This window comes from Anguilla rostrata, chromosome 11 (genome assembly GCF_018555375.3).
Source record: "Anguilla rostrata isolate EN2019 chromosome 11, ASM1855537v3, whole genome shotgun sequence".
Taxonomy (NCBI): Eukaryota; Metazoa; Chordata; class Actinopteri; order Anguilliformes; family Anguillidae; genus Anguilla; species Anguilla rostrata.
The window spans coordinates 19,038,515-19,063,904 of NC_057943.1; the positions used below are offsets into that span (position 1 = coordinate 19,038,515).

General features: G+C 40.8%; 1 protein-coding gene across 3 annotated transcripts in view; it reads right to left on the reverse strand.

Moving 5' to 3' along the window:
- Positions 1-1,494: 1,494 nt before the first annotated feature.
- Positions 1,495-25,390, reverse strand: part of si:ch73-181d5.4 (death-inducer obliterator 1) — a 28,835-nt gene continuing 4,939 nt past the window's right edge. For 2 of the 3 annotated variants that reach the window (XM_064298536.1, XM_064298537.1), the window contains exons 2-17: positions 21,361-21,496; positions 20,865-20,980; positions 19,483-20,308; positions 18,961-19,285; positions 18,443-18,637; positions 17,686-17,890; positions 11,314-11,770; positions 10,896-11,055; positions 10,572-10,688; positions 10,326-10,484; positions 9,718-9,871; positions 9,083-9,572; positions 8,719-8,872; positions 8,523-8,612; positions 8,209-8,404; positions 1,495-5,750 (exon numbers count right to left, since the gene is read on the reverse strand). In XM_064298536.1, the coding sequence (XP_064154606.1) occupies positions 2,182-5,750; positions 8,209-8,404; positions 8,523-8,612; positions 8,719-8,872; positions 9,083-9,572; positions 9,718-9,871; positions 10,326-10,484; positions 10,572-10,688; positions 10,896-11,055; positions 11,314-11,770; positions 17,686-17,890; positions 18,443-18,637; positions 18,961-19,285; positions 19,483-20,308; positions 20,865-20,961 (7,194 nt within the window). In that variant the 5' untranslated portion in view covers positions 20,962-20,980; positions 21,361-21,496 and the 3' untranslated portion in view covers positions 1,495-2,181. Of the gene's footprint in view, positions 8,405-8,522; positions 8,613-8,718; positions 8,873-9,082; positions 9,573-9,717; positions 9,872-10,325; positions 10,485-10,571; positions 10,689-10,895; positions 11,056-11,313; positions 11,771-17,685; positions 17,891-18,442; positions 18,638-18,960; positions 19,286-19,482; positions 20,309-20,864; positions 20,981-21,360; positions 21,497-25,390 lie in introns of all 3 variants that reach the window. The other variant, XM_064298538.1, reaches the window with a different exon arrangement.

Genomic DNA, 25,390 nt, shown 5'->3' on the forward strand with positions numbered 1-25,390 from the left:
TGTTGTACAAAACATTGAATAAAGCCACTTTTCAGTAAAACATTTATCTTTTCTAAATATCAGTATAAGTCTATAAATTTAGCAATTAACCATTTTTCAAGAAATATAAATGAATGCCATTTAACTGCAGATAAAATATGGAACAACTGCAATCTTCAAAATAATACATTAAATAGCAGGCTGGTCATATAGCAACTTGATTAACAATTGAAATAAACTACTCTCCCCCAATACAGCACCTGTGCCTCATGGATCCAGGGTTGGTTATTTTAATTTCCCATTTTTGTCTATAAAACAAATGAACATGTTGTATTAAAATGGAATATGATTACAAATTATAATTATATTTTGTTTTCAAGCCTGCAGTGTTACTGTGCTCCTATTAAGAACAGCCCCAGGCTTTGAATACTATCATGGAGAAACAGTGCCACCTTTGGATTACTTTCAGCCAAGCAATAGAGCAAATTACCTTTTGAGTATATACCAAAAAAAATGACCATTTCTTTGTCGTTTTAGGAAACAGTGAATAGCTTCTATATCAGAATCTGAACTACAGGTGCTACTATTGTTCCATGATGATACAGACAAAAAAATTAATTCATCATTGCATTGCTTTGGCCAACACAGGCTCCAGGACATAGCTGCTGTAACTGATGTCATCTTTGCAAAGTGTGTTGATGACAAGATTGGTCCTCGGTTGCATTTTAATCTCTTGTCCTGGCATAAATTAATTGGTTGCTTCACAATCACCAAGCTTACTGCATTTATGACCATGCTGAGGTAAAAAGTGTCATTCCTGCACAGGATTTTAATGTTTCACCTGATTAACGTGGGAATTACAGTAATCCGATTGGTCAATCCCTTCTGCCAAGCAGGAAGTTATTCCGTGTAACAATAAACAATATCTTGGAGAGGGCACTCTACCCAGTTCAGTTTGGAACAGGAGACCAAATCAGTCAGTGAACTTTTGCTGTCCACATTTTCCAACTCAAAGTGAGACACTCAGCATGAGTTCAGGCTGTGACCTATAGTCGCAGGTTAGAGCCTTGGCCTCAAAGTACCCATAACTAGGCATCCACAGTAGTGGGCTACAGTTAGCCAATGGTACAGTGGTTTCAATTAGCCTGGATTACTGAGGTTTCCTCCACAGTAATCACACCCCACAACCCTTCACGCACCCACTAGCTAACCAGTCATAGTTTGTGAGATAAATCGCTCTTCTGATTGGCACAAGATCTCATGTAGTACTATGTCAATAAAAATGTGCAAAATTGTTTCTTGCTTTCAGAAAACTGATTTGTTGGTGCGCACATACTTAAGTTGCAATGTCCCTAGGCTGTATGTGCGGAGGTATAATCTTTCAGTTGGTTGTGACCACAGGCTTTTTTGCATATAAAGTTCAGACGATCTCTCACACATAAGAATATATAGTTGAAAATGGCAGCATGTCAAATGGTTAATGAATAATAATAAATTGATACCAACAATACCAGATAAAGTGATGTGAAGCTGCTGAATGTTTAATCGGTTCACAAAAACAAAATAATCACAATTACATCAACAAAAAAAAAGTAAAAATAGTGCCAGTGTATCAAAAATGTACCTAAATCACATACCATGACTAGAAAATTCAATACCACTAGGGCATTTGTTCCCCTTCTAAATGTAACAAAGGTCAACAGAAATTTTTCCCCTAAGAAAAACATTATAAAAATGAGAACATACACATTTATATTTCTTGAACAGAAAAAAAGGACTTATATGTAGTGTTACACTTATATGTGATATAGATAACAGAATGTTATAACAATTATATATTCAAAAATATTCTCTAAGTTTTTTACTTTGGTTATCACACACATCTTTAATGCACAATTAACTCAAATTATTTCAAAACCAAGCGTTACAAAAGGCAACAATCCTTATAATATGAAAGGGAAATATAACTGAACCTTCACTTGAAATCCTCAAGCAATTTTTATCCTTCATGCAGAAAACCATTTTGAACAAATCTTGATTTCAGATAAATTGAAATAGCCCATCACATGTTTACTGGTTCTTTTATAGAATGTGTTTATTTCCACATATATATGTGAATTACTATGTGTATAAAGAATCAAAAAATTTTACATTTTTGGAAAATGTATGTTTTTTTTCCAGATGTCATTCTGTACATGTTTCTCACTCTGGAGCTTCAGATAAAAGTTCTTTTCTCTTTTCCTTCCTCTTACTCCTTTCTCTCCAATCCCAGTCTTTTTCAATGTCTCGACCTTTGTCCCTTCCATGATCTCTGTCATGGTGTCTTGCACGGTCTCTACTCCTTGACTGAACTTGCCTTCCTTCCCTGAAGTATCGGTCACACTCTTGGTCCTTATTTCGATCTCTGATCCTTGATCTCTCTCCGTCTCTCCTGTTCCAATCTCTATGCCTAACTCTGCCTCTTTCATAGTCTTGATCTCTGTCCCTTTTATCATTATCATCTCCTTCCCTTCGCTTTTCCACTTCTCGTCCTCTACTACACTCTCGCTCTTGCTCGCTGTTCCCATACTTGCTAGAGTCCCTGTCCCACAGCCTGCTGTGTGAGTCATCCCGCTCTCTCCTTCCATCCCCAGACAATTCCCACTGCCTCTCCACTGATAAACAGGGGGGGACTTGGGCCTCTACCTCATCATGGTGGTAACCCCCAAACATCCTTTCCCTGCTTTCATTGTGCAGTTCTGGATCACCTTTCACACCAATTCTCATATCAGGAGAGTGCCTCCAGTCTTTCCTGTGGTAGTCAGGTCTGTTTCCCATATGGTGTGGTAGAGCAATTGGACCCTCAATAGGAGTGGGAAGTAAAGGACCGGAACGGCGCAATAGTCTATCTTTTAACATATGATTCTGACCTTCAAAACCAAAGCTTAGTTGTCCTCCACCGTCTGTAAAATTGTCCCAAATATCATGAGGCTCTCCAAACTGGGAGGTTGGAAGCCCTCTCTGCCTTTTCAGGTTGGATAGCTGAGGGCCTTTTTGATTTTCAAAAGACTCCGTATACTGGTCTAAAGGCACCCTCTGACTGTGAAGATGGGGGGAAGGTACTCTTGGAGGTCCAAAGTCTTGAGGTGGGCGGAAGCGTTGCCCTCCAATTTCACCAACTGCTCGTGAGTAGTGTGTCTGTGAAGAGCCTTGACTTTCTCTATACATATGTGGAGTTTGCCCTTGTTTTATCTCCATGTGTTGTTGATAAGAAACACTGTTACACTCTTGATCATCAGGGAGTCTTAGTGTACCCAACGGGGGCTTTTGAGACGTATGATCCATAAATTTACGGTGGTGATGGTGTCCTCGAGAACCATGTAAATTAGTCAGTCGAGGACCTCCATTATGAATCTGCCTGATATGGGGTCTTCTTGATCCAGAACAACTGAAAGAGGAACTTAATTGGTGTGAATAATTTTGTACATCTAAAGGTGGGGGAGAACAACTACCTTCCATAAATTGGTCTGGGGACAGGCCTCTCTGTCCAATATTATTGGGAAGCAAAGAACTCCTAGACGGTTCAAATTTTGCAGGAGGCCGCTTTTGACTCACAGGTGAAGAATGATCAGGACATCTTGGAACTAACACTTCTGATGGGAGACGTCTACAGGGATTAACCGTATGCATTTTTTCACCTCTCCGATTCTGGTAGGGAGGACAAGGAACAGTGGGCTGAAATTTGGAGTCCCTGAACTGGGGCTGGTCACTTTCTCCCTGAAAGAGGGGAGATTCATGCACTGGAAATGACTTACGTGAAGACCGAAAAGGAACAGAATGTGGCATTTCCTCAGGTCCCCTAAAGTCAGGACTTTTTACTCCCACTGATGGCATGGTGGATTCATAAGTATCTACCATAGATGTGTTACTTCGTGTTACATCATGGGAGATTCCAGGAAGCTCAGATGACCGTTGAGAGGTTTTGTTTCGCAGAATGCTCCGATATGGTATCTTAATTAGTTTAGACCCTGATGACTGAAGACTCGAAAGTTCTTTATCTTTTAAAATGCTTGCAGAATTCTGGCAATTAGCATAAGGGATCACTTCAATTTCAGCTGAAGATTTTTTTTTAACTGCACTCTCCTGTAGAAAGTCACCATGCATTTCAGGATTTATTTTTTCTTCAAGCGAAGTAATGGATACCTCTGAACTCCTTGCATCCAAATAAACTGACTCAGGTGGTGTTACCATTGGTGACTGTGATATGCGGTCTAGCTTTAATGATATTGAATGCTCAACGGAAAATTCAGCATCACTATCTTTTTCCACTCTGTCAGATTTTAGTTTTTGGTTGGCTGCTGCTTGCTGAGGATCCTTTCTCTGTCTTGGGTCCCTTCTCTGATTAATCACTGGGGCAGCTGGAATTTTTGCCATTTCTTCCTTTCTGCTCAGCTGTAGCAACTCACTGTTTGCTATATAAGGCTTTAAGGGTGGGGACATCAAAGCTTCAGACACAGAAAAGTGGGCTAAAGACACCCCTACAGCTGCTCTCTGTTGACGAAGAGCCTCCTCTTGCTCTGCTACCTCCCGTTCATGCTCTTCAATTTGCTTGTTCAGCTCCTCCAGCATTTTCCGTTGCTCAGTTAACGTTAAGGACTCACCTCCAGAAACACAGTCTATTTTGGGTGAGATTTGCCCCTTCATTTGATGAGGACTGTCAGTAGCACTACCTTTCACTTCTTCAATGATAATTTCATCTTCTGGGTCATATGCTACATCATCATTAGAAAAAGCCTTGCTTAACATACTGGTCTGAACTTTTTGTGCAGGTCCCACCCCATAGCCCATTCCTGGATTATATTCCTCCTCGGGGTCATAAGGTCTGTCATCTTCATCTTCCTCCACCCCATATGTCATTCCTGAATTATACTCCTCCTCAGGGTCATATGGTCTGTCATCTTCACCATCCTCCACCCCATAGGTCATTCCTGAATTATACTCCTCCTCAGGGTCATACGGTCTATCATCTTGACCTTCCTCCAGCCCATAGGTCATTCCTGGATTAAACTCCTCTGAAGGGTCATATGACCTGTCATCTTCATCTTCCTCCACCCCATAGCCCATTCCTGGATTATACTCCTCCTCTGGGTCATACGGTCTGTCACCTTCGTCTTCTTCCATCCCACAGCCTATTCCTGGATTAAGTTCTTCCTTGGGGTGATTTTGTTTGCCCTCATCTTCATCCACTTTCTCCTTGGAAATCTGTCCAAACCGTTGGACTATTGGATCAAGCATAGGAGCAGGAGATATTTCCATATTTACTAAGTTCTGCTCTGAGGGGGGCAGTGAGACATTTGAGTCTAGTTTATTCTTACCAAACAGTGTTTTCAATATGGTTTGAAGTGGAGAAATTGAGGGGGCAGTGGTGGGTGAGGAAGAATCCTTGCCTGAGTTGGCGGTAATCTGTACAGAAGCTTTAACAGGCTTTAGCTGGTGCAGCAGTAATGAGGTTGAGAAGGAACTTGAAGACGAATCAGATGAACTAACAGAGGATGGAGAGCCAGGAGGTGTTGTGCTAATTAGCATCTTCGGAATGTACACTCTAGCTTTGTCTTGATTTATATCAGCACTGGGAAGAGAAGGTAGATGTGGAAGACTAGTGTGATCAGAGTGCCCAGTTTGAAACTTGGAACCCTTCTCTTCATCTTCTTCACCTTGCATGACTCCAGAGCACTTTGGTTTCTGGCAAATAGCCAGTCCAAGGAGAAGGTTGGGATGATTTTTTTCCAGCCCTTTAAAGAAAAGACAATTTTTTTAAGAAACTGGGCACAATTGTCCTGCCTACAATTTGTTTCTATGAAATTTTATATCCATTTTTTGTTAATACTTTGTTAACACCAGTCACAAATATTTAAGACACTGTGGGGTCAGTAAAGGAGTCGGTTTCTCTTAGAGAAAGAACTGTTGTTTTTGCACTTTATAGTGTAACACTATAATTTTCCAAAAAAAAGAAATGTTATTTTCTATTCAGAGCAGTTGACAAAAATGAGATATGGAGTGCTTCTTAAAAGCATTCAACTGATAGACGTGCTCTTGATGCAAACACCACATGCAGGTGAAATTCCAGCTGAAAGACCAACATTTATCCATAGTATTACTCAGGAAGAAAGGCTTTCAGTCAACAATCTATTTCCCATTTCACTGCACAGCAGTGCCCCCTACATCTGCTAAATGCCCGTACTATAATGTACAGTACTCAATGACTGCTCATTTCTACATATTCCTGCTCACAGCTGGCTAATGATATGGCTCAAGCACAAACCTGAAATTTCTGGACCATAGGGCTTAAGACCTTAAGTTACTCAGCCACTTGAGAGTTATTGAGGAACAAAAATATAATAGAAGTGAATTTTTACTCAGAGATGACAACAGGACTAGAATTTGATCTGCATGAGATGTTTGAAAAACACAAAAATACTCATCTTGTCTTCTTGTGTTCTTGTAAAGAAAACTTTCAAAAAACCTCAAAATAAAATGTTAACATAGATTTTAATTGTACAGATGAGCAAGTAATAGAATAAAATCATAGTCCAGAATTACTTTTCCACTTCATTTGCTTCAAATATACAGTTCTGGAACACATTTGCTTGAACAAACTCTACTGCCTCTAATTAAAGACCTTATGGTGCAAGCTTCAGCAGCTTCATTTTGGAGAGATTTAAAGTGACAGCAACTCCTTCAAATGAACAAGAAAAAAATCAACAGTGTATGACTACCGGAAAGAAATACAAATATGAAATTACGCAGAAGAATCAGTCAAGGCAAATAAAATGATAAAGATGAGAGATGAAGTTCTCACTGATGTACTGTTAAGCATCTGTGACAAATGCATTCATATTTTTCCATTATTCTTTGGCACACATTCTTTAAGTTTGTAATATACAGTGCAAATTCAAATAGTTCTGTATTTGACTCAATATAGTTAAGTTTTGTCATTCATTAAGGTACCATGTAGCTTCAAATCACTGAGTAAAAAGAAGTTTATTTTTCAAATCTTAGAAAACCCATTTCACTAACAAAATATATAATACTATACATCCTTATGAATGCTTCCTACACATTCACAAGTCTTATTATCAGTGGAAGAGAGATCCTCCTGGTGACTTCACAAAGACACAGACTATACAATCACAGCAGATGTGTCATCATTACAAATAATGCTTATCATAATAATCCAGGAAACCAGGCTGTTGTGGACATAGATTAATACACCTTCAGATTTTGTGTGATGGGATCAGTTGTATGTTGCAGAACTTGTGTCCTATTTTTGTCCATGACATCCCACAGGCCTTTCACTTTGGTGTAATCGCCACCTCAACTCATTCCAGTACCTCAAGTGAATATCATAGTTCAGAATATACCATTCCTGCATGGAATGCAGATGAATATTGCCTAATTCTTTCCCCAAGTGAGTGGGCTTATCTTTGTAAATGTTTAAATACAGAGAGCAATCATGTTTTACATGAGACAAGAGCATCTTCTTTTTGTATGCAGTGGCATCTATTGTGTAGTGCTGAACACAGAATTACAGAAAACAAATTTTTCAATATGAAAAGGTATCGGGTAATGCGGTCTTGTATTACCCCAAAAAAGGTACTGGTTAGTTTTTGATTAAGAGGTGATGAAAAGGGAATTATGGTGAAAATGGTTAGCAATAGAACCCCACCCCTTCCGATTTCACACACAAAGCATGTGAAGTGATGTTTGAGAACCCACGAGACCTTGGAGTGACATCTATGAATGCACCACCCTGATATGTACAACATTCTTTATTGAGGGATGACGTGGTACAACATCAAACATGGCATGAGAGTATATGCTGAAAAAGAAAATATGCATCCCAGAAAGAAGCATACTCCAATGCTTCAGAAATGAAATGCTCAGAGATGCTCAGAAACGGAACAAATACATTTCAGTAATCCCATAGGCAACGGAGTGGCAATTTTCAGAAAAGCACATATGGAGAAAAGGCACCCACATCACATATTATCACACCATTTTGTACTTACCATGATTAAAACTTTAACAACCACACTAAAACAAAACCTATTATAAGTGAGAAGCAGAATGTCTGATTACAAAGAGCCCATTGTGTGTGACCACATGCTTAAGATTTACTGTGGATGTGCGTCGGGAAAGAACTTCCTATGTGGAAGGGACCCGGAGACCTGAATCCTTTGCAGTGCTTACCTGGCCCTTCAATGGGTACGAGTTTGGATGGGATGGGGGCTTTCGCACCAAGGGGGATGAGGTAGAGGTCTTTGATGCGGCGGCTGTTGTTAGCCACTACACCAAAGCGGCCCCTGCTGTTAAAGTAAGAGAAAAGAGAAATGTACGCCACTTCCTCCTCCTCTGTCGCTGGGTGGAAACGGATCAGGCACAGCTCCTAAAACAAACACAACTGCTGCATAAACCCGCTCCAAACATAAAACTGGCTCTGCGACTTTGTAAGCAGTACCGCATACTGTACATGCTAATCATACTGCAGGGAAAGTCAATTTTACCTTTGTTAAGGATGTCTTGATTTTCGCTACATAGTCCCACACTGTATCGGGGGAGATCCGGCCACCAATCTGGATAGTGTCTGGCAAGTCCTGAACATGAACAGTGAGATTTCACCCTGTTACTTTTGGTACGACCTCACAACTGTCTTGATTTACACAATTTGTGGATCAGTTAATGATAAGATTTATGACAGACCTCTTTCAGGGACCCGGAGGACCCAGAGACCAGGTAAGCCTTGATGACAAACTTGGCTACACTGTGCATGTTGATAAAGCCCTTCCACAGGACCTCCTGCTTAGAGAGGAACAGGGCAGTGTCCCCACCTGGAGGGGAGTGTGAGTCCATCATGCTGAAATGCAAATTTAGGGGATAATCTTAATGCCCAACTCATTTATGGTAGCCTTCTTTGTAAGCACATGTAGCACAGACACAGATTCATGTACAGATATGGAACAAACTACTTTCTCAAACCAAACAACTAATGTAGCACTGGGATGAAAGGATTTCCACTACATCATTTACAATTTGCATGTGGAGGCCAGTAAAGAGGTATAAGCACCTGGAGGATGATCCAGAAGCAGTGAAGAATCGCATGGCTGATGAAGAGGTAGGTTTAAGCAGGATAGATTTGGGAACAGTGGGAGGGGGAGGGGGAGGGAGAGGTGGAGGGGCAGGTGGAGGGATAACTGGCATGATGTCAAGCTTGGACTCAAAGACGCTTGACACAGTGGGGACAGCTGAGGTGACAGTGATGGGTGGGCGGTAACTGGCTGTACGTGGATCCCTGCCTGCAATGACAACGGAGGGCACCGCAGGGATGGTGACGGGTTCAGCCAATGTCACAGTGCTGCTAGTGTCATCCGGGGAGGCCGGGGACTCCATGATGTACATCTCACTGTCCAGTGGAGTGCGTGATGAGTCATCACCCAAGCAATTCCCGACCTTGGAACTGCGGCACAGCTGTTTGGCTTTGGGTTCAGCTTCAGCTTTTTTGTTGACTGAATTTTTGACTTTCTTTGGAATGGGCTCTTCTTCAGCTGAAATCTGGCCTAAAGGACAGAGGTACAAAAGCAAAACTGGTTAATTATCACTGCGTGTCCGCATTCACTACACAGATGAACAAGAATTTAAATGGGTAGACACTTTAATATGGCGTCAGGTGTGCAGTATTTGCGGGTTTCTTCAGTTACTGACCGGTGCATATCTTGCAGTTAAGGTTGAAGAGGTGAGTCCTGTGCTCAGAAGTTGTGTCTTTCAGCATTTTGCTGAAGAGGTCTGCATCAGGACTGACCACATTAGGCTGTCTAGGATTAGCTGGAGCAGATAGGTGGCTACGGTCCTCTCGTTCCTAAACAACAAAAGGCCCAGATCACAACAGACTCATAATGCATTAAACTCATTATCTTCTTAGAATGGTGTATAGAGTATAATTGTTGTGTTTGAAGTCTTAACAGAAGCTATGGCAAATGAAAGAGATCAAAGAATGAGATCATAATTCAAGCCGTCTAGACATCTAATTTTGATAAAACTGACATATAATTCAAATTCTGAAGAAGACTTCATTTGATGTGTGCTTCTACTGACAGCTACTGATTTAGCAGAGTTATGAGCAAGCTGCAGTGCAAGCAGAACACAGAACACACAAAACTATGGAGGCAAAAAGCTTTCGAGAAATGGAATATGCTTCCTGTAAAGCATTGCTCAGGAGTTTGGGGCATTCGCGACTTTACAGCCATTGAGCAAATAGCACAAGGGGTGCAAGCACTACATGGGATGTGCAGCAAGAACAAGCCACCACTTACAGGTGCAGAAGCCATGCAAGGTGATGAAGAGGTGGCAGAAATACATGCATCTCCATCTGGCGCAGGAGGAGATTCCTCCAGGTCTGCACAGGGAGAGTGCCCCTGCTTCAGGCCTCGCTTCAGCAGCCCTGCCCGGGCTTTGGGACTGGGCTCCAGGACCTGCCCAAAAAAACAAACATTTAAGAATTTTTCAGGCTCTTAATTCAGGTTTATTTATGTGTCCCTAAAACACTCCCTCCCAGCTACCTCGGCCTTCTCTGGGTGAATCCATCCTGCAATGCCTTTAGACAAGAGCTCTTCTGGGCTCAACCTCACCAGCTTAAATGGGGTCACCTCACCCATTACCACCTGATAGAATAACCCCTGGAAAACACAAAAGAATTGTTACTATTATGGATTTGTACAAAAGCGAATGCAGCATATATTACAAATGTAATATCTCAGAAAAGTTACACTGGATATAAAACAAATAACTAGACTAACAGAAAAAAACTTGCATAGGATTACAAATGCATTATACAAGATTACATGATAAGGCATGACACGCATAGAAAAGGTTTCTCTCCTCACCTTGTTTTTTGGATCTTTAAGGTTGAACATAATTGATCTGTATTTTCTCTTGTAGTTGTTGTCAGTGTTTAAAAATAGGCAGTACATTTCCTTCTCAATGCTGACAGCGAGCTTCCCAACACTACTCTCAGACATGTCGAGGTCATCACTGTCACTCACCCTAAACAGGGCATATGTGCAAGAGTCATGAATTTCAACTTTCAATATTATGTTCCAATAATTCTAAAACCTGCATCTCCATACATAAAACCTGTGCAGGAAAAATAGACACATTGCCTATATATAAGCAGAATAAAGTAAAAAAGAGAATAATAATAATCTCTTGTCTTTAAAATAAACCAGTGTAATCAGTACAAAGCATTAATCATTGTGATTACATTAATTTAGTAGCCCAGTGACGGATCCCTGATCTTCTTACCTTTTTCCCAGTATCTCCGTAAGCGATCGGCGAATGTTGTGTCTGATTGTAATGTTCGGCTGGGGAGGCTTTGAGGGGGCAGCAGGGGCCAAAGACGGTGCTGGGGGAAGATGCTGCTGTCGGGGCAGTTTACTGGGGACGCTGTAGGAGGCCGTGCTCAACCTCAAAGCGTCCAGGGCGTGATGACTAGAGGTGGGTGAACAGGAAGGCTGGGAAGTGAGAGCTGGAGCTGGGCTGCGCTTTCTGGAGGTGGGACACTTGCTTGGAGGAAAAGTGGAGTCCTTAGAATCTCCATCACTGCTCACAGGCTTGGACACAAGCTTGATCCGCTTTGAGGGAGGGTCTCCCATGGCTGCGGTCTTTTTATTTCCCCTGGGGAAGGTGAAGCCAAGTGGCGACTTCTGCTGGAGCTGTGAAGACCCTTTCTTGCTGTCTATCTCCTCACTCTCCTTCTGAGCTGTTCAAATACAGCACAAAGGAAAACAATGAGCCCCATATAATCCTTAAGTACCTGATCAGAATGCCATACTTTTCATTTGCATTCAACAAAACATGCAGTGTGGGTTTCCAGTTTTAAAGGAGAAATTATAGGCAGCCAATATCACGCAAAATTTAAAATATCAAACAGCAACTTCAGCGTCATAAGATGAAGTATTAATGCACATACATACATACCCATGAGTCAAAGTAAATAAAGCATGCAGCAGGTTGAATTATTTCGATACGGTAAGATAATTTTCTAATTATACACATAATTGCAAAATAATTAATGATACACATAATTGCAATATAATTAATGAAAGACATTTTCATGAGAAACCCTTAAGAAACAAATATGCTTCCATGTACATTGAACTGCGATTCAAATATTTTTTTTTTAAACCAACAATCTGTTAAAACAAACCATTTTAAACGAAGTGAGCAAACAATGTATTGTGAAATTGTATGTGTATTGAAATGAGTGAGACTTCTCCAGATCACTGTGACATTAATTCTTTAGTATTCACTGGCCAGCAATTGTTCTTTAGCTGGCTGTCCCCTGATCACAGTATTACTTGGAATTGCTATGTCAAGGAGTTACATAAGTGGTGGTAAACTACACTTCACACACTCAAACCTTTCTCATACATAAAAGCTCCATATATGGCTAGCTGCAATTAAATATGCAGCAAGTGACCTGTGCCACAGCAACAGGGCAGGCATGCCAGCAATCCTTGGGTCTGGACACAGTAAAGTAATAGGCTTCATTCAGGTACTTCCATTAGTGATACAGTCTATTTGAAAAATTGCAAATGTCCCTGGGATAGAAACCAGCTGGAATTTGAAACAAATTATTTGTAAATACTTTCCCCTGTTGCAAATCTATTTAATTTAGTCCCGTAGAGCTGGAGACAGAATTAGGTACAGTACAGACTATTAGCAATTTATACACTGAGCAAAAGAGTTGGTATTGCAAATGAAAATGAATGTCCAAATATGTGGATACTTGTACTTCATATTTTAAATTATAAAAGCAAATGAATGAAATTAAATGAATCAAACTGTTATTTGAATGCACTAAAATGCGGATGTTGAACCAACTGAATTAGACAAATTTACTGATCGGTGGTTGAAAAATATGTGAGGAAAGCTGAACTTTGAGCAAATAAAACATTTCATTGTATAATTATTTCACACAGACGTGCAGTGTAATTGTAAACTGTAAATTGTGTGATACAGTGCTAAAATGTATGGGAGGACCTCAGTATCAGCATCCTGTCACCAGCGCAGACACAGAACAACTGATCTCAATAGTAATCTCAGATCTTCAATGTTCAGAGGAAAAGATGACCTTCAGCATTCTGAATTACAGGTTTCATGATATGACTGCCAAAAATATGCTAAATTTTCATTTGGTACCTATCAAAATTTTATAAATTTTATTAGCACTGATCTTAACATTAGCCTACTTGCATTCCTGCTAGGAGGCATCTCTTCCCAGAGCTTTGGCAGGGTTACATTTTGTTTTGGACATACGCAAACACTAAGGGCTGGTAGCCCAGACATGCATTAAGCCTAGTCCAAGCTCTTCATTGAATTTTGTTTTGTTTTAGTATAGAATGAGGCTTAAAACATGTCTGAGAAACCAGCCATAAAGGTTAAAACCAATCATCCGTATTCTTCAATGAATCTACTGCCCGAATAAAACCATTCCCATGTTCTCAGATATTACCAGGACTTTAAAGTTAAAATAACCACCAAGTTAGTCCTTCCAAAAGAAGGAAGTTTTTTTTTTTCTCAAGTTACACTCACTTGTTCGATTAATATAGTGCAATTATTAATGCTTTAGAAACAGTCACAGCTGTACAGCAGTGGTCTCCATAGAACATCAGATGTTAAGAGAAGTTTGCAGTGCTGGAAAGTAGTGTGTACCCAAAACACTGCATTTATTTAAGTCACACAAGTCTGCAAATCGATGCAGTAGCATAAATAGCTAATATGTTTTCAACAAGATTGCACATTCCAAATTAACAGAATAAATTGATATTACAATTTTCAGCACAGTATTGATAGTTCATTTCAGTGCGTATGCAGCCTCTCAATCTTAAATCTCAATGAACGACACTAGTTTTCTAGATCTACAGATATGTAAATGAGTTTTAAGGGAGATTAAGGTTTTGTTTTTTGCTCAGGTCTTCACAACTGGTTGGACAGGCAGATGCAACAGTTTGAAGTGCAAGGAATTATTCAAAATCTACAAATTTTAGGACCACACTACTTGACAATATTATCAGTACAGCTCCCTTAGAAAAAATAGGAATGACTGGGTATCATTACAGATGCAAAAAGCATTTCAGTACTTTTTGTGATCTATAAATAAACTTCCAATTATACAGCTTACAACATTGGCAAATAGGTGATCAGGTATTACAAGTGAACATGGCAAAACGGTCTTAGTCTTGGATGCATTGCACCTTATCACCACTAGAGGGCAATGCACTTCGGTGTTTGTATTTCAGAAATCTGTTGATTCAGTTACAGCTCTAGGATACCAAAACCCAACAAGACCTCAAGCTAAAAATAAAGTGAAAGCCTGGATACATAGCAACACTGTAATTAACAGTATATTGCAATTTGCCACATGGTATCTCTCAACTATTCCAAGGTTTATCTACTTATGTTTTGAGCTCATACATCTGCAAAAACACTTCACGGAATCAACGAAGGCAAGCCATGTGCAAGTCAAATATGCATTTATAAATGTAAAGGCCCATTCTGCTACTTAAGGTGTAAGAAGCTGAAAAGTCTACATAAAATTGTTTACTTTGCTATTATTTTCACTTACTGTGTAAAAAATCACTTGGTGGAAAGCATATTACTAGTGAACAGCTCATTTTGTCATGGGTATTTGGCTGGCAATAAAAGCAGTACTGATACATATTCTGGTAAACTGTTAAAATCATCCAAACACCTTCTCTTCTCTTAACCAGCTAAAATGCTCTCTATTAATGTCCTTTGTAGTTTGCAACTTGGATTTTTGGTACCAAATAACTTTCTTCTTTTTAATATCCCTGTCTCAGTGAATATCTCCACGCTGACAAATGTGTTCAGTAGTTGTAACGGCTGTGAAGCAGAGGCAGCCTGTTTGCCTTTCACACTGCAACCATGTAAGTGGCAGCACAGAGACAGTACAAGGTAATGGTAGGCCTTTTCATCACTGACTGTTCCTCTGGTCTTCATCTTTTCCAGTTTGTCTTCACAGCTTCATGTAAACAGTGTCATCAATAGGAGTCTTCAAGTACTCCAGGGCAGCAATTGTCTGGCTCCAAATCCCCTATCAAATTCTCCATGGTCTGAATCATGACTAAAACACTCCCTGGTTGCAAGACTGCTGTGTGTGATTCAAGGAAGGTTGCTAGGCTCTCCAAGCACAGCCCATTGGGCTGCTTGAGAGAGAACTGTAGCCATTAGGTGATGAGGGCCGCAACTGTGAAACAGCTGTTAAATGTTCAGGCAATCAGGTTTTTTATAAAAGATCAGCTGTGATGAAAACTTTTTATGAGACTTTCATCCCCAATCATGCATTTTAAATGCCACCTAAATTTTAAAACAGTGTTAAACATTCATATTACACTCATTGTCACATGTACTTGAATAATGAACGTGTTCCAGGCTTTTCAGAATTTCACAGTGAATGCAACCTCAGCACTCCAGTAAATAAGCTGCCTGGTCACTCCAGCCATTATGTGGAAAGCATAGTTCAGTTCTCTTCACAGAATGGGGCTCAAAATGGATGATTTGATTTTGTGAAAGTTAGTCAACTGTCAGGGGGAAAAAAAACTGTGGACTTCATGTATCCAAAGCAACAGGCCTGGATAACATTCCCGCCAGGATCTTCAGGATGCAGCAGAAGTTATTCTCCATGTGTGACTCACATTTATTATTTATCTACAGAACATGGGAAATTTCCTGCTGAATCCTAGAGCCATTCCCCACCAAATAAGGAAGCAAGGTGGATCATGGTAATTACAGGCCAGTGTCATTTTTAAGTATTTCATCCAAGACCATGTTCAAACAGACGGATAGTTATTTATCCTCCCACACTCCGCTTTTTGAGTTCCAGTCAAGTTCAGGAAATTGCATTCTACAGATACATGTTCTATATCTGACAGATCATGTAAGAAAAGAAACAGACGGTGGTAAAGTTTGTGGCATGGTTTTGTAAGACCTCCAAAAGGCTTTCGATACATTTGATCTATCCTCTTGATGAAATTGAATGTTTCGAGTTTTAAAGAGGCTGTTATAAAATGGTTGAGCTCCTATCTCAAAGGCAGAGTACAGATGGTGGATGTAAATGGGGTGCAGTCCGAACCCAAACCCTCGGACTGCAGAGTCCCTCAAGGAACCATTCTTGATCCATGATTATTCCTATCATATGAAAATCATACGAAAGCTGCTTGTTCTTGTGACCTCAATTATTGCATATGTCACACACAGACGAAAGTGAGATACAACACACCTGGAGTTCTGAGATTCTTAAAGTCAGCAGATGGTTAACTGACAATAAGCCTTCACCTAATCTTGGGGAAACAGTCTGATTTGGGTCTAAGATGAAACTAAAGAAATCCCTCGGTTTTAAAGTTTTAGTTGCCGATATGTTGATCGCTGAGGAGGTATTTGAGACCGTTCACCACTCTGCAGCCTTAGGGGAATAAACTTCCAAATAACCTAAAAGAAATCAGTGCTGCAGGCAGGTTCACATCCTTATAAAAAAGATTGCTCAGCAGGGGTATGAGTCACTGAAAGTAACTGATCATTTTTAATATTATGCTTCTGCTGAATTTCTGTATTGTCTTAGTTTCTTACGGAGTTGTCTATTGTTTTCCATTGATTTTTATTGTTTCGTGTTGTGGCTGATTGCACTAAATTATGTATTTTGAGACTGTAATGACTGTACAATATGACATTATTGTTCTCAAATGCCAGCCAGCCGCCCCCCCCACACAGACACACACACACACACACACACACAAGGACCACAGAAGAAATAAGCTTTTTAGATTTCTTGGGTTATTGTTGATTGTTTTTAAGACTGGTACTTGATGTTCCGGCTTGAACTTCCTCTGGTATTTTCAGATGATTACCAAAAAATTCAATCAATCAATCAATCAATATTAAAATGTATGTGCTTGTGATTTTTAAATAAAATCATATATTGTGACCTACCTGCTGTGAAGAGAATCTTCAGAAGGATAAACAAAGCAGAATATGGCAAATCCATTGTACAATGAGACCAAACGCAATTGGATAAAAGTTATTTTGTGGCATATACCTAAAAAGACTGATTTTCGGGGAGGAGGAAATAAAATTTTGATTATGGTCTAAGATCATAATACCTAAACCTTCTGAACGTATGCAAGTAAAAACAATGCTCAAATGACGTGCGCTTCTTTCAATAAGGCATCTTCTGCACTTTAATGACAATTTCATGAATGTGAACAACCTAATTAAGCTGCTTGTGCTACATTTAAAAAACAGTTTTAAGGTTACCTCAGTCACACACAACTCCCACACCTACCTTGAGCATTACACCATAGCTTAGCTTGGTGTTGCATACTTACCTGCTATGGACCCATGCCTCTGGAATGCAGTACTAAGCATTAATAAAGCTTGGGACAAAAAACACCTAAGTGACACGAAAATATTATCTATATACCGCATTGAATCCAGTAATAGGATTGGTAAGCAAATTTAAAGAGGAAAATCTTGATCAAACCTTACTATTTTAAACCTGTGAAAGAAGGTGAGGTTCTAGAGCCTTTTGAAAAGTGCACAGAGATTAATGAATAAGAAATAAATAACCATAGTGTTGAAAACCTCTGAGATACATACACGACTTGTAAAACACAGCCGATGGAATGGCTGTTGTCTTTTCTGGGTTTACTGTAATGCAATCATGGTCGCTGGACCATAAGGGTGCAGTTTGGTCCTGCTCCTCCACTGCCTCCTCCTCGCTACTGGACTCGTCCTCTTCAGCCCCGCCCCACGACTCCAGTGACCTTCTCACAGTCCTCTCGGACAGAGACCTTTTCTGGCACTAAGAATAAGAAGATCAGACAATGAACTAAATTAGCTCAATTTTCATTCACCAAATTCCAGAGCAACTCAACTGAAAGATTCGGTGAAGACCAGACTGTTCAGGGAGCACATGGGATGAGCCTGCTGTAATGCCAAAGTTATCAGGAAGAGTCTTGGAGTTTCCAAAATTTCCTCATACAGCCTCATCTAACTACATTCACTCAGCCCTACAGCTCTAACCAGCCCTAAAAGGCTGCTGACATTTTACAACAACACAATCACCAACCAAGACGACATCAAGACAAACTTATATTATGGGTTCTTTAATGTAAAGCCACTTAAATCCAATATTGTGGTATTCATACTAAAATCAACTTACAGTAGACACTAATTGGCAAGGCACTGGAAATACACTTTGGAGGTACCCTTTGGAGGGAGGTGCGAATGGCCTGCAAAGCACCTCCACAATTAACAGGAATTATAATGAGCTGGACTGTACAGAAAGGATACATGTTGCCATGTGCCTTGTATTATGGTGACCCTATCCTAACACTCGAAAAAAAGAAGTTACCTTAGGAAAGGTTTTTGTCACAAGTTTCTTTTGAGGCTGGGGTGTAGGTGAGGGCTCCTTCACCCTCGGGAGGGACTTCATGGTGGCTGCAGCATGTTTGAGGATGCATTCGGTACCACAGTAAACAGAGTCAGGCAAAGCACTTTTATCACAGCCAGGGCCAATACACTTGGGCAGCGAGCTGGTTTCCTCCACCTGCAAGCAAAACCAGGTCTCAGGCTAACCTACATTATAAACAGCAAATTTATATAGTCTTTTTCAAAACTTTTTGTTAAATAAAAATAGATGACTGTATTTGCATTACATTACATTGTATGTATGTATGTATGTGATGTAATGTATTTGTTGCGACTGGCAAACTGTATATATTTGCATGTTTAAATGGTTTCTGTAAGGTAGGTATGATTACCAGAATTTGGTTGTATTTACAGATATTACAGACCAATATGAAGTGAAATTTATTCTTGGGATGAACAAGCACAATTCTCTTGACTGCAATAATGAAATTTAAAACCTACCGGATGAAAAATTTTCATTTTCTTTTTCTCGCTGGGAGTGGTGGCTCCCTCTATTTCCCCCTTGATCGCCTGATCTTCCTCATGATTCTCCTCCATACCAGCAGGTGAGGATACTGCCTGACATGGAGGGCTTTCTGCAGCGCAGGAGGAAGGCTGCCTGTCCCCCTCCAGGCTCTCGCTGGCTGCTGCCTGGCTCATCCGCAGGGTGCAGTTGGGACAGGTGTAGTCCTTCCTGTTCCTCTCCAGCAGCCGGCCGTGCGCCTCGGTGATGCCCACACAGTCCCCATGGAACCACTCTTCACAGCGGTCACAGCAGATCATGAACCTGCACAGAGACAGCGCTTACAGCTACAACAGAGGCACCAAGGTTCTCCAAAACAGGAGGAGCGAAAGCATTATGAGTTTTTCAAGAGACGCAGCTCCTCTTGAAAAAGTCCTTTAATTGGAAATGTACAGTGATTTTTAGAGACTGTCGCAACTAATGGCTTGTTTTCTACAAAAAGCGGGCCGGTTCACACATACCTTTTGTTGTGCTTCTGACGACAAATGCAATAGAGGGTGTCGGGGCAGTGGCTCTTCCTGTCCGATTTACCAGGCAACTCTTCCTCCTCCTCACCATTCAAGATGGTTTTCTCGCCCGCTGTGGGTTCGGGGGTCTTATGAGTAGACGAGGAGTCCTGACTGGTTCCCCCTGCTGAAGTTCCAGATGACATTCCCCTGATGGCCTCGGGCGATGCAGGTCTATCCAGGCCATTCTGCTCATCTTCCTTGCCGAGGGAGTCTCCCTGTGTCTCTCTGCGTAGGCCCATCAGGTCCTTCACGTGCTGTTTCTTCAGCCGGTCCCGCAGTTCCTTCAGGGTGAGCTCGTCACTGTCGGCCTGGTCTGAACTTGTGTCGTCACTGACAGACACAATGGGGGGTATCTCCCTCTCCAGTGGGTGCCTGGTGTCTGCAGCTTCTTCAGTGGTTCCAGCCTCTGCTCTGCCAATGGTGATGCTGGCTTCTGAGGGGGCTTCTGTATCACTGGGCATCTGGGACGGGGGTTTGGGGCTCTCCAGGCAGACAGGGGCACTCTTCCTTCCCCCTCGTCCTCGTTTGGTGGGTGAAATCGACTCTTCCGCCTCACACGCGCGCCTAGCCTGTCTGCCTCTGCGGCGAACGGGCCCGTTCCCACCATCCTCTCTGTCAGCAGACCCAGGCGTTCCTCTTTGGGCTATGGTGGTTCGGCGGAACCCCCAGGTCTTTTTAAACTCTTTGCTGGTTGGTCGTAAGACCTTCACAGGCTCCACTAGCTCTTCAGCATCGTCATTAGCATTAGCATGCCCCTCTTTCTCATCAGCCGCGGAAGCTGTCAGAGGAACAAAGGACAGTATTTCCTGAGCCCTTCTGAGGAAAGACTGGTGCACCGTAAAAGACACAAGTCGTGTCACAGTCGCTCGCACAGCTGGACATGGCTTCTCAAAAACGAGCTTAAATAAAAAATGAAGTACATTCTGTAATAGTGATAAAATGCCCACAGGAAAGCACATCAATGCAGCTTATTTTTTATATTGGCTGTTGGGGGGGCCATTCATTTTACTTAGTAAGTTTCAAAATTAAGTTTCGTCGTAAGAAAATTCTGAGCCTTGGCCTGTCTACAGTGTGATAGATTGTCACTGCTACCAATGTGGAACATCACACAGACATTGTCCAAAGTACCTTGAGAGGTGATATTCACAGCATCCTGGCTCCTGTCCAACCTTGGAGTTGGCGAGAGCTCAGAACTCACAATGAACGTAGCATAATGTTAAATAATACACACGGCCACTTAATCTAAAGATTAAAAGAGCGGAGTGAAAGAAGCATGCCTGGGGGAGAGGCAAGGCAGGTGTATTCTCCACATCCTCACCAATGTGTGCACTCACCTGTATTCTGGCTGTTGTCTTGGTCAGGGACACACTTCAGGCCTAACTGATAAGGCTCGCTACAGGACGGCAGCAGGGGGTCTGTGTCACTAAACATAGTCTCAAAAATGGCAGCTCTGTTGGGTGAACACAGAAGTTAAAATGACAGAACAGCCATTTTTGTGGTATAAATTCCAAAAGAAATTGGACAGAAATGTATTACAGATTACAAATTTACAGAATTATACATCAGTCCCTGGCAATGAAGGTCACTATATACTGAATATATACTGCATTCCAAATTTGAATTTATTTAAATGAAACTACATATTAACTTCTCCCACAGCATACTCCCAGTATCTAACAGACTCCCCTAAATACTAGGCCTACATATAGCGAAGTAAAAACTGCACTATGGAAACATTCAGTGTACAAGGTTGATAGGGCTGAAAGTGAAGGTAGAGTAGTAAAGATTCTGAACAAGCTGTAAAATGGCCATGCAGCTCATAGGTAATACCTCAGCAGGCTCCCGTGTCAGGGAAGTTCCAAGAGGCAGGATTGACACCTGGCCGCTGCCACCTCCTGGTTACTGGAGAAAACTCTGTATAATCACTGCTTTCACCTCCTGCCCATCACATATCATGGGCACAGGGCTGTAAGAGACATGAGAGAAAGGTGAGCTTCGCATTATGTATTGACTGCCTAAAAAAAAAAAAAAATTAGAAATGGAAAATTTGCCACTATGGACTGGAATGCTTTGATCAATAAACACTAAAAACAGGCTGTTGAGACAAACAAGATTTTTGGAGAAAGTGGAACATAAACCCAACAGAAAGCAGGCCTATACGCTCAATTTCAACAATGTTCTGCCAGATAGAGTTTGAGGGGTTGCTGCATGGTTTATCTTGTTAAGGCATATCTCTAATGCATGGGTGCGCTGAGGCGCACGTCTTCCTTTCACATATCTATGTGATCATGACTTGCAAGCCTGTGGAGTGATAAGCAGCTAACATCATGGGCCACAGAGAGCACATACTTGCCTGTGCTCTCAACAGTCCATAGAAAATACAGAAAATGTAGAAAAATCATTTTTAAAAGGACAGAGGTCACACAGCTCCAAAAACAACAAATCTCAGACTGGCTCTGCTTAGGCTTCCTTCCAGGATTTCTGAGAGTACTGGTGAATAATGAGTAATGTGAGTACTGGAGAATAATGAGTAAAACAAGAGTACTGGAGAATGAAGAGTAATGAGAGTACTGGTGCATAAAGAGTAATGAGTACTGCTTAGGGTTAGGAGATAATGAGTCTCAGTCAGTGCGTTTAGGCCTACATGCACAGTTGAAATCGATCTATATTAATAGCTCGATTTGGCCAAAGATGAGATTTAATTGGATTATTGTCATTGTCCCAATATAGGCTACATGACTCGGAAAGAATCGATTTATTGACCGAGGTGTGTCTGACGAAGGCTTCTTATAAATCCTGCTTCTTCCATTTTGTGGCAACTTTTTTGAATAGTTCGTCATTCCGCGTTTTTCTTCCATCCATGTATTTTAGGATATTTAACTCCTTTAGTTGCGATAGCATGAAGTTGGTCTCCTCATCCGTCCAGAAATGTGTTTTTTTTCACCATGATATTAGGGAGGGCAAAACGGAGCTTTAGAATGTCGCCAGCAGTGTATGCGTGTGAGTTCGACAATGCATTTCTCACAGAAAAGGTCATTTGTCGCCTTTTTTTTTTGGTGATAGAAGTGACAATAATTAAGTGGTACTGTGCTGTTAGCCTTTATTGATCGCCGTACAAGGTTAATGTGAAGTAGCTAGCACATGAATGGTACTTGCTCAATCGAACGGTAAATGTGAAAAACATTCGATTATAGTCAGCGGCACCGAAATTTTCTGTCACACCCTCAATAAACGGCAAAAGTCCCAGTAGAAGATTGAATTAAATCATTTAAAGATATATATTTTCTGAAACGTTATCGATTCCGCTTGGCCACCATGAGCGTATAGTTGCTATGTAAATTATGGAACATGCGCAGAATGCCTAGGTCAATTTCTGGCCTACTGAAGCGTATAGGTACATGCCGTAGTAAATTGACCCCCAACCGCATTATCTAGGTATGTTAGTCCGACTCTGAAAAAATCGACTTTGTCCGATTTCAGTCAGACTACAGTGATTACATGATTTTTAAAAGTCCAGACAAAAACAATAAATTGACTTTTTCAAACATCATGTAAACCCACTGACTGTGGTTTAATGGAGTCCCGGAACGTAAGAAATGGCTTTATAACCCTTTTGATCACAGCATAGTGTAATAGTAGTAATAAAAAGTGTTTTTAACTAATGCTGACAGTGTTAGTTCCATAAATTATGTTGCTTAACTATGGACTTGTCTTAGCCGGTAACAAGCCTGACCTTGACGTGAGCAGTCACGTTTTTTGTGGGGAAAGAGTCACGGTGCTGCACTGTGGAAGACGGCGCAGCCGCCATTTTGCTGAAGCAGTCAAAAAAACAGCACAGCTTCATGCTTATGGCATGTTGTATTTATAAGTGTTTCATTAGATTTCTGGTATTACCTCCCTTACACCCTGCCTTTTTGACATAAACTATATGCAGCTTTCTTCCCATCTTTTTCAAAGTGGGCTCACTCAAGAATTTTACCTTGTCCACCATGACTGCATCACACAGAATGTATACAGACAGTGAATGTAAAAGCATAACAGATCGTCATCAGGGGTAGCTAGAAACATATCATAGGCTATAACCCAAATCTTTTTATGGACACATTTATTTTTTATTACTGAGCGTTAACACATGCAATGTACTGTTTGGTAGCTGGCTAGCCACCATTACACATTTTCAATTATTGACCACTTGTAACAGTTGAGAATTAGCCTAACAGAATGAAATCTGCACTGTGCAGAAATAGCACTTATTAGCCACTAGTGTTAGTTTGTTTGCTACATTAACACTTTATGTTCAGTGCATCATTTCGTCATGGTTAGTTTTGATTCTAGTGATTCAGGTCTGGAGGTTCCATAGCTTTAAAATAAGTACTGGTGAAATGTTTTCTTTTTATTGAGCGACATCTTGACCAAGTTGAGTTATTTTTGTGCTTACATGTATTTGTGTTATTGAAAATATAGCCTACTTTCAAAGCTTATTAAACTCTGTTTAACTATTAATAATGTCCACTTGTTTAAGCAGATGAAATGAAATCATGAAACAAATTAATTCATGGCCGGCACTTTGAGAATGCAGATTTCTGAAAGCTAGTATCACCTCTTAAGGTACACTGAAATCCATCAAAGAAGCTCACAGAAGTAGGCTGAGTTGGCCATGTGATGACCACTCATTTTATACAGAACCATTTTTTTCCCACTCCTGTCCCAAAATTCCTTACTGTACTATGACTGCAGCTACTCTCCTCCCACCCCACACACAGGTGCAAATCTCCTCTCCCACTCAAGCCAGGCCATCTATTCATGCAGTAAACAACCACTGCTCACAACGCCTCTGTGGTAAAATTAGAGATCTAAAGAGTACACTCGGTATGAACAAAATCTTGATGATGTAGACTACATTGTTATTCACAACTACTGAACTGCCGTAAAAAGATCATCTTTACCTATCAATTACCAATAGGAGTGCAGCAGTCCAGATGTATGAGAGCCAAATCTTTACCTGAGAAGTGTCTCAAAAATTGAGAGTTTATTGGACCCCAGCAAACCTCAATTAGAACCACAACTGGCTCAATCAGTTCAATGTACCATTTAGTCCTTGACTGGAAAAAACAAACCAATGAATTGTAGGTATTCACAGCCCCCCCCCCCCAGGTTTTTTAATCCCAAGTTGGAATACTCAATCATATTCACTGGAATGTCTCATCACTGAAAAACCCTCCATCACTTAAGTATGTGCAAGGTGTCAACTTTTCCAGTGGCTCCAGCTCATAAGCCTGCAGATACCAATCAACAACAGGAGCTGCTCTTATACAAAGACAAAGTACAATCCAGCCAACCTGAAACCTTTCCTCCTTGAGCAACGCAGCAACAACTAATTCTGATCCACTCCCACAGAGCTTCCAACCAGCAGCCACCAACAGTCAGGATAAAGAGTAGCCTATATCACTTCAGTGAAACCCAATGCACAAACAGGAAAATGCCTTTTCTTGTCCTGACACATAAAATGCAGTTTCATTACAATTTAAAGTGATTTCATCATAACATATTTAAACCAATACTCAAAATAAATAGGCCCACAGGGACCATGTTTTTGAGAGAAACTTTTGAAATTTAGCGAGAATGCAAGATATAAGGCAGAATAATTTACAAATGTAAAATGTTGTGCTGATCAATTGACAAGCTTTAGAAGAAAATTCTTCTTAAAAGTTAAAAATCTATTTTATCATTTAATTTTCAATCACTTGTCGGCGACAGATCACAAAGAAATGGTTTACTGTGCTACATATCACTAGTCACTAGTAGAGTTTACAGGAAGATATCACTTATTTTGCACAAACTGGCATTTCATCTTCACAGC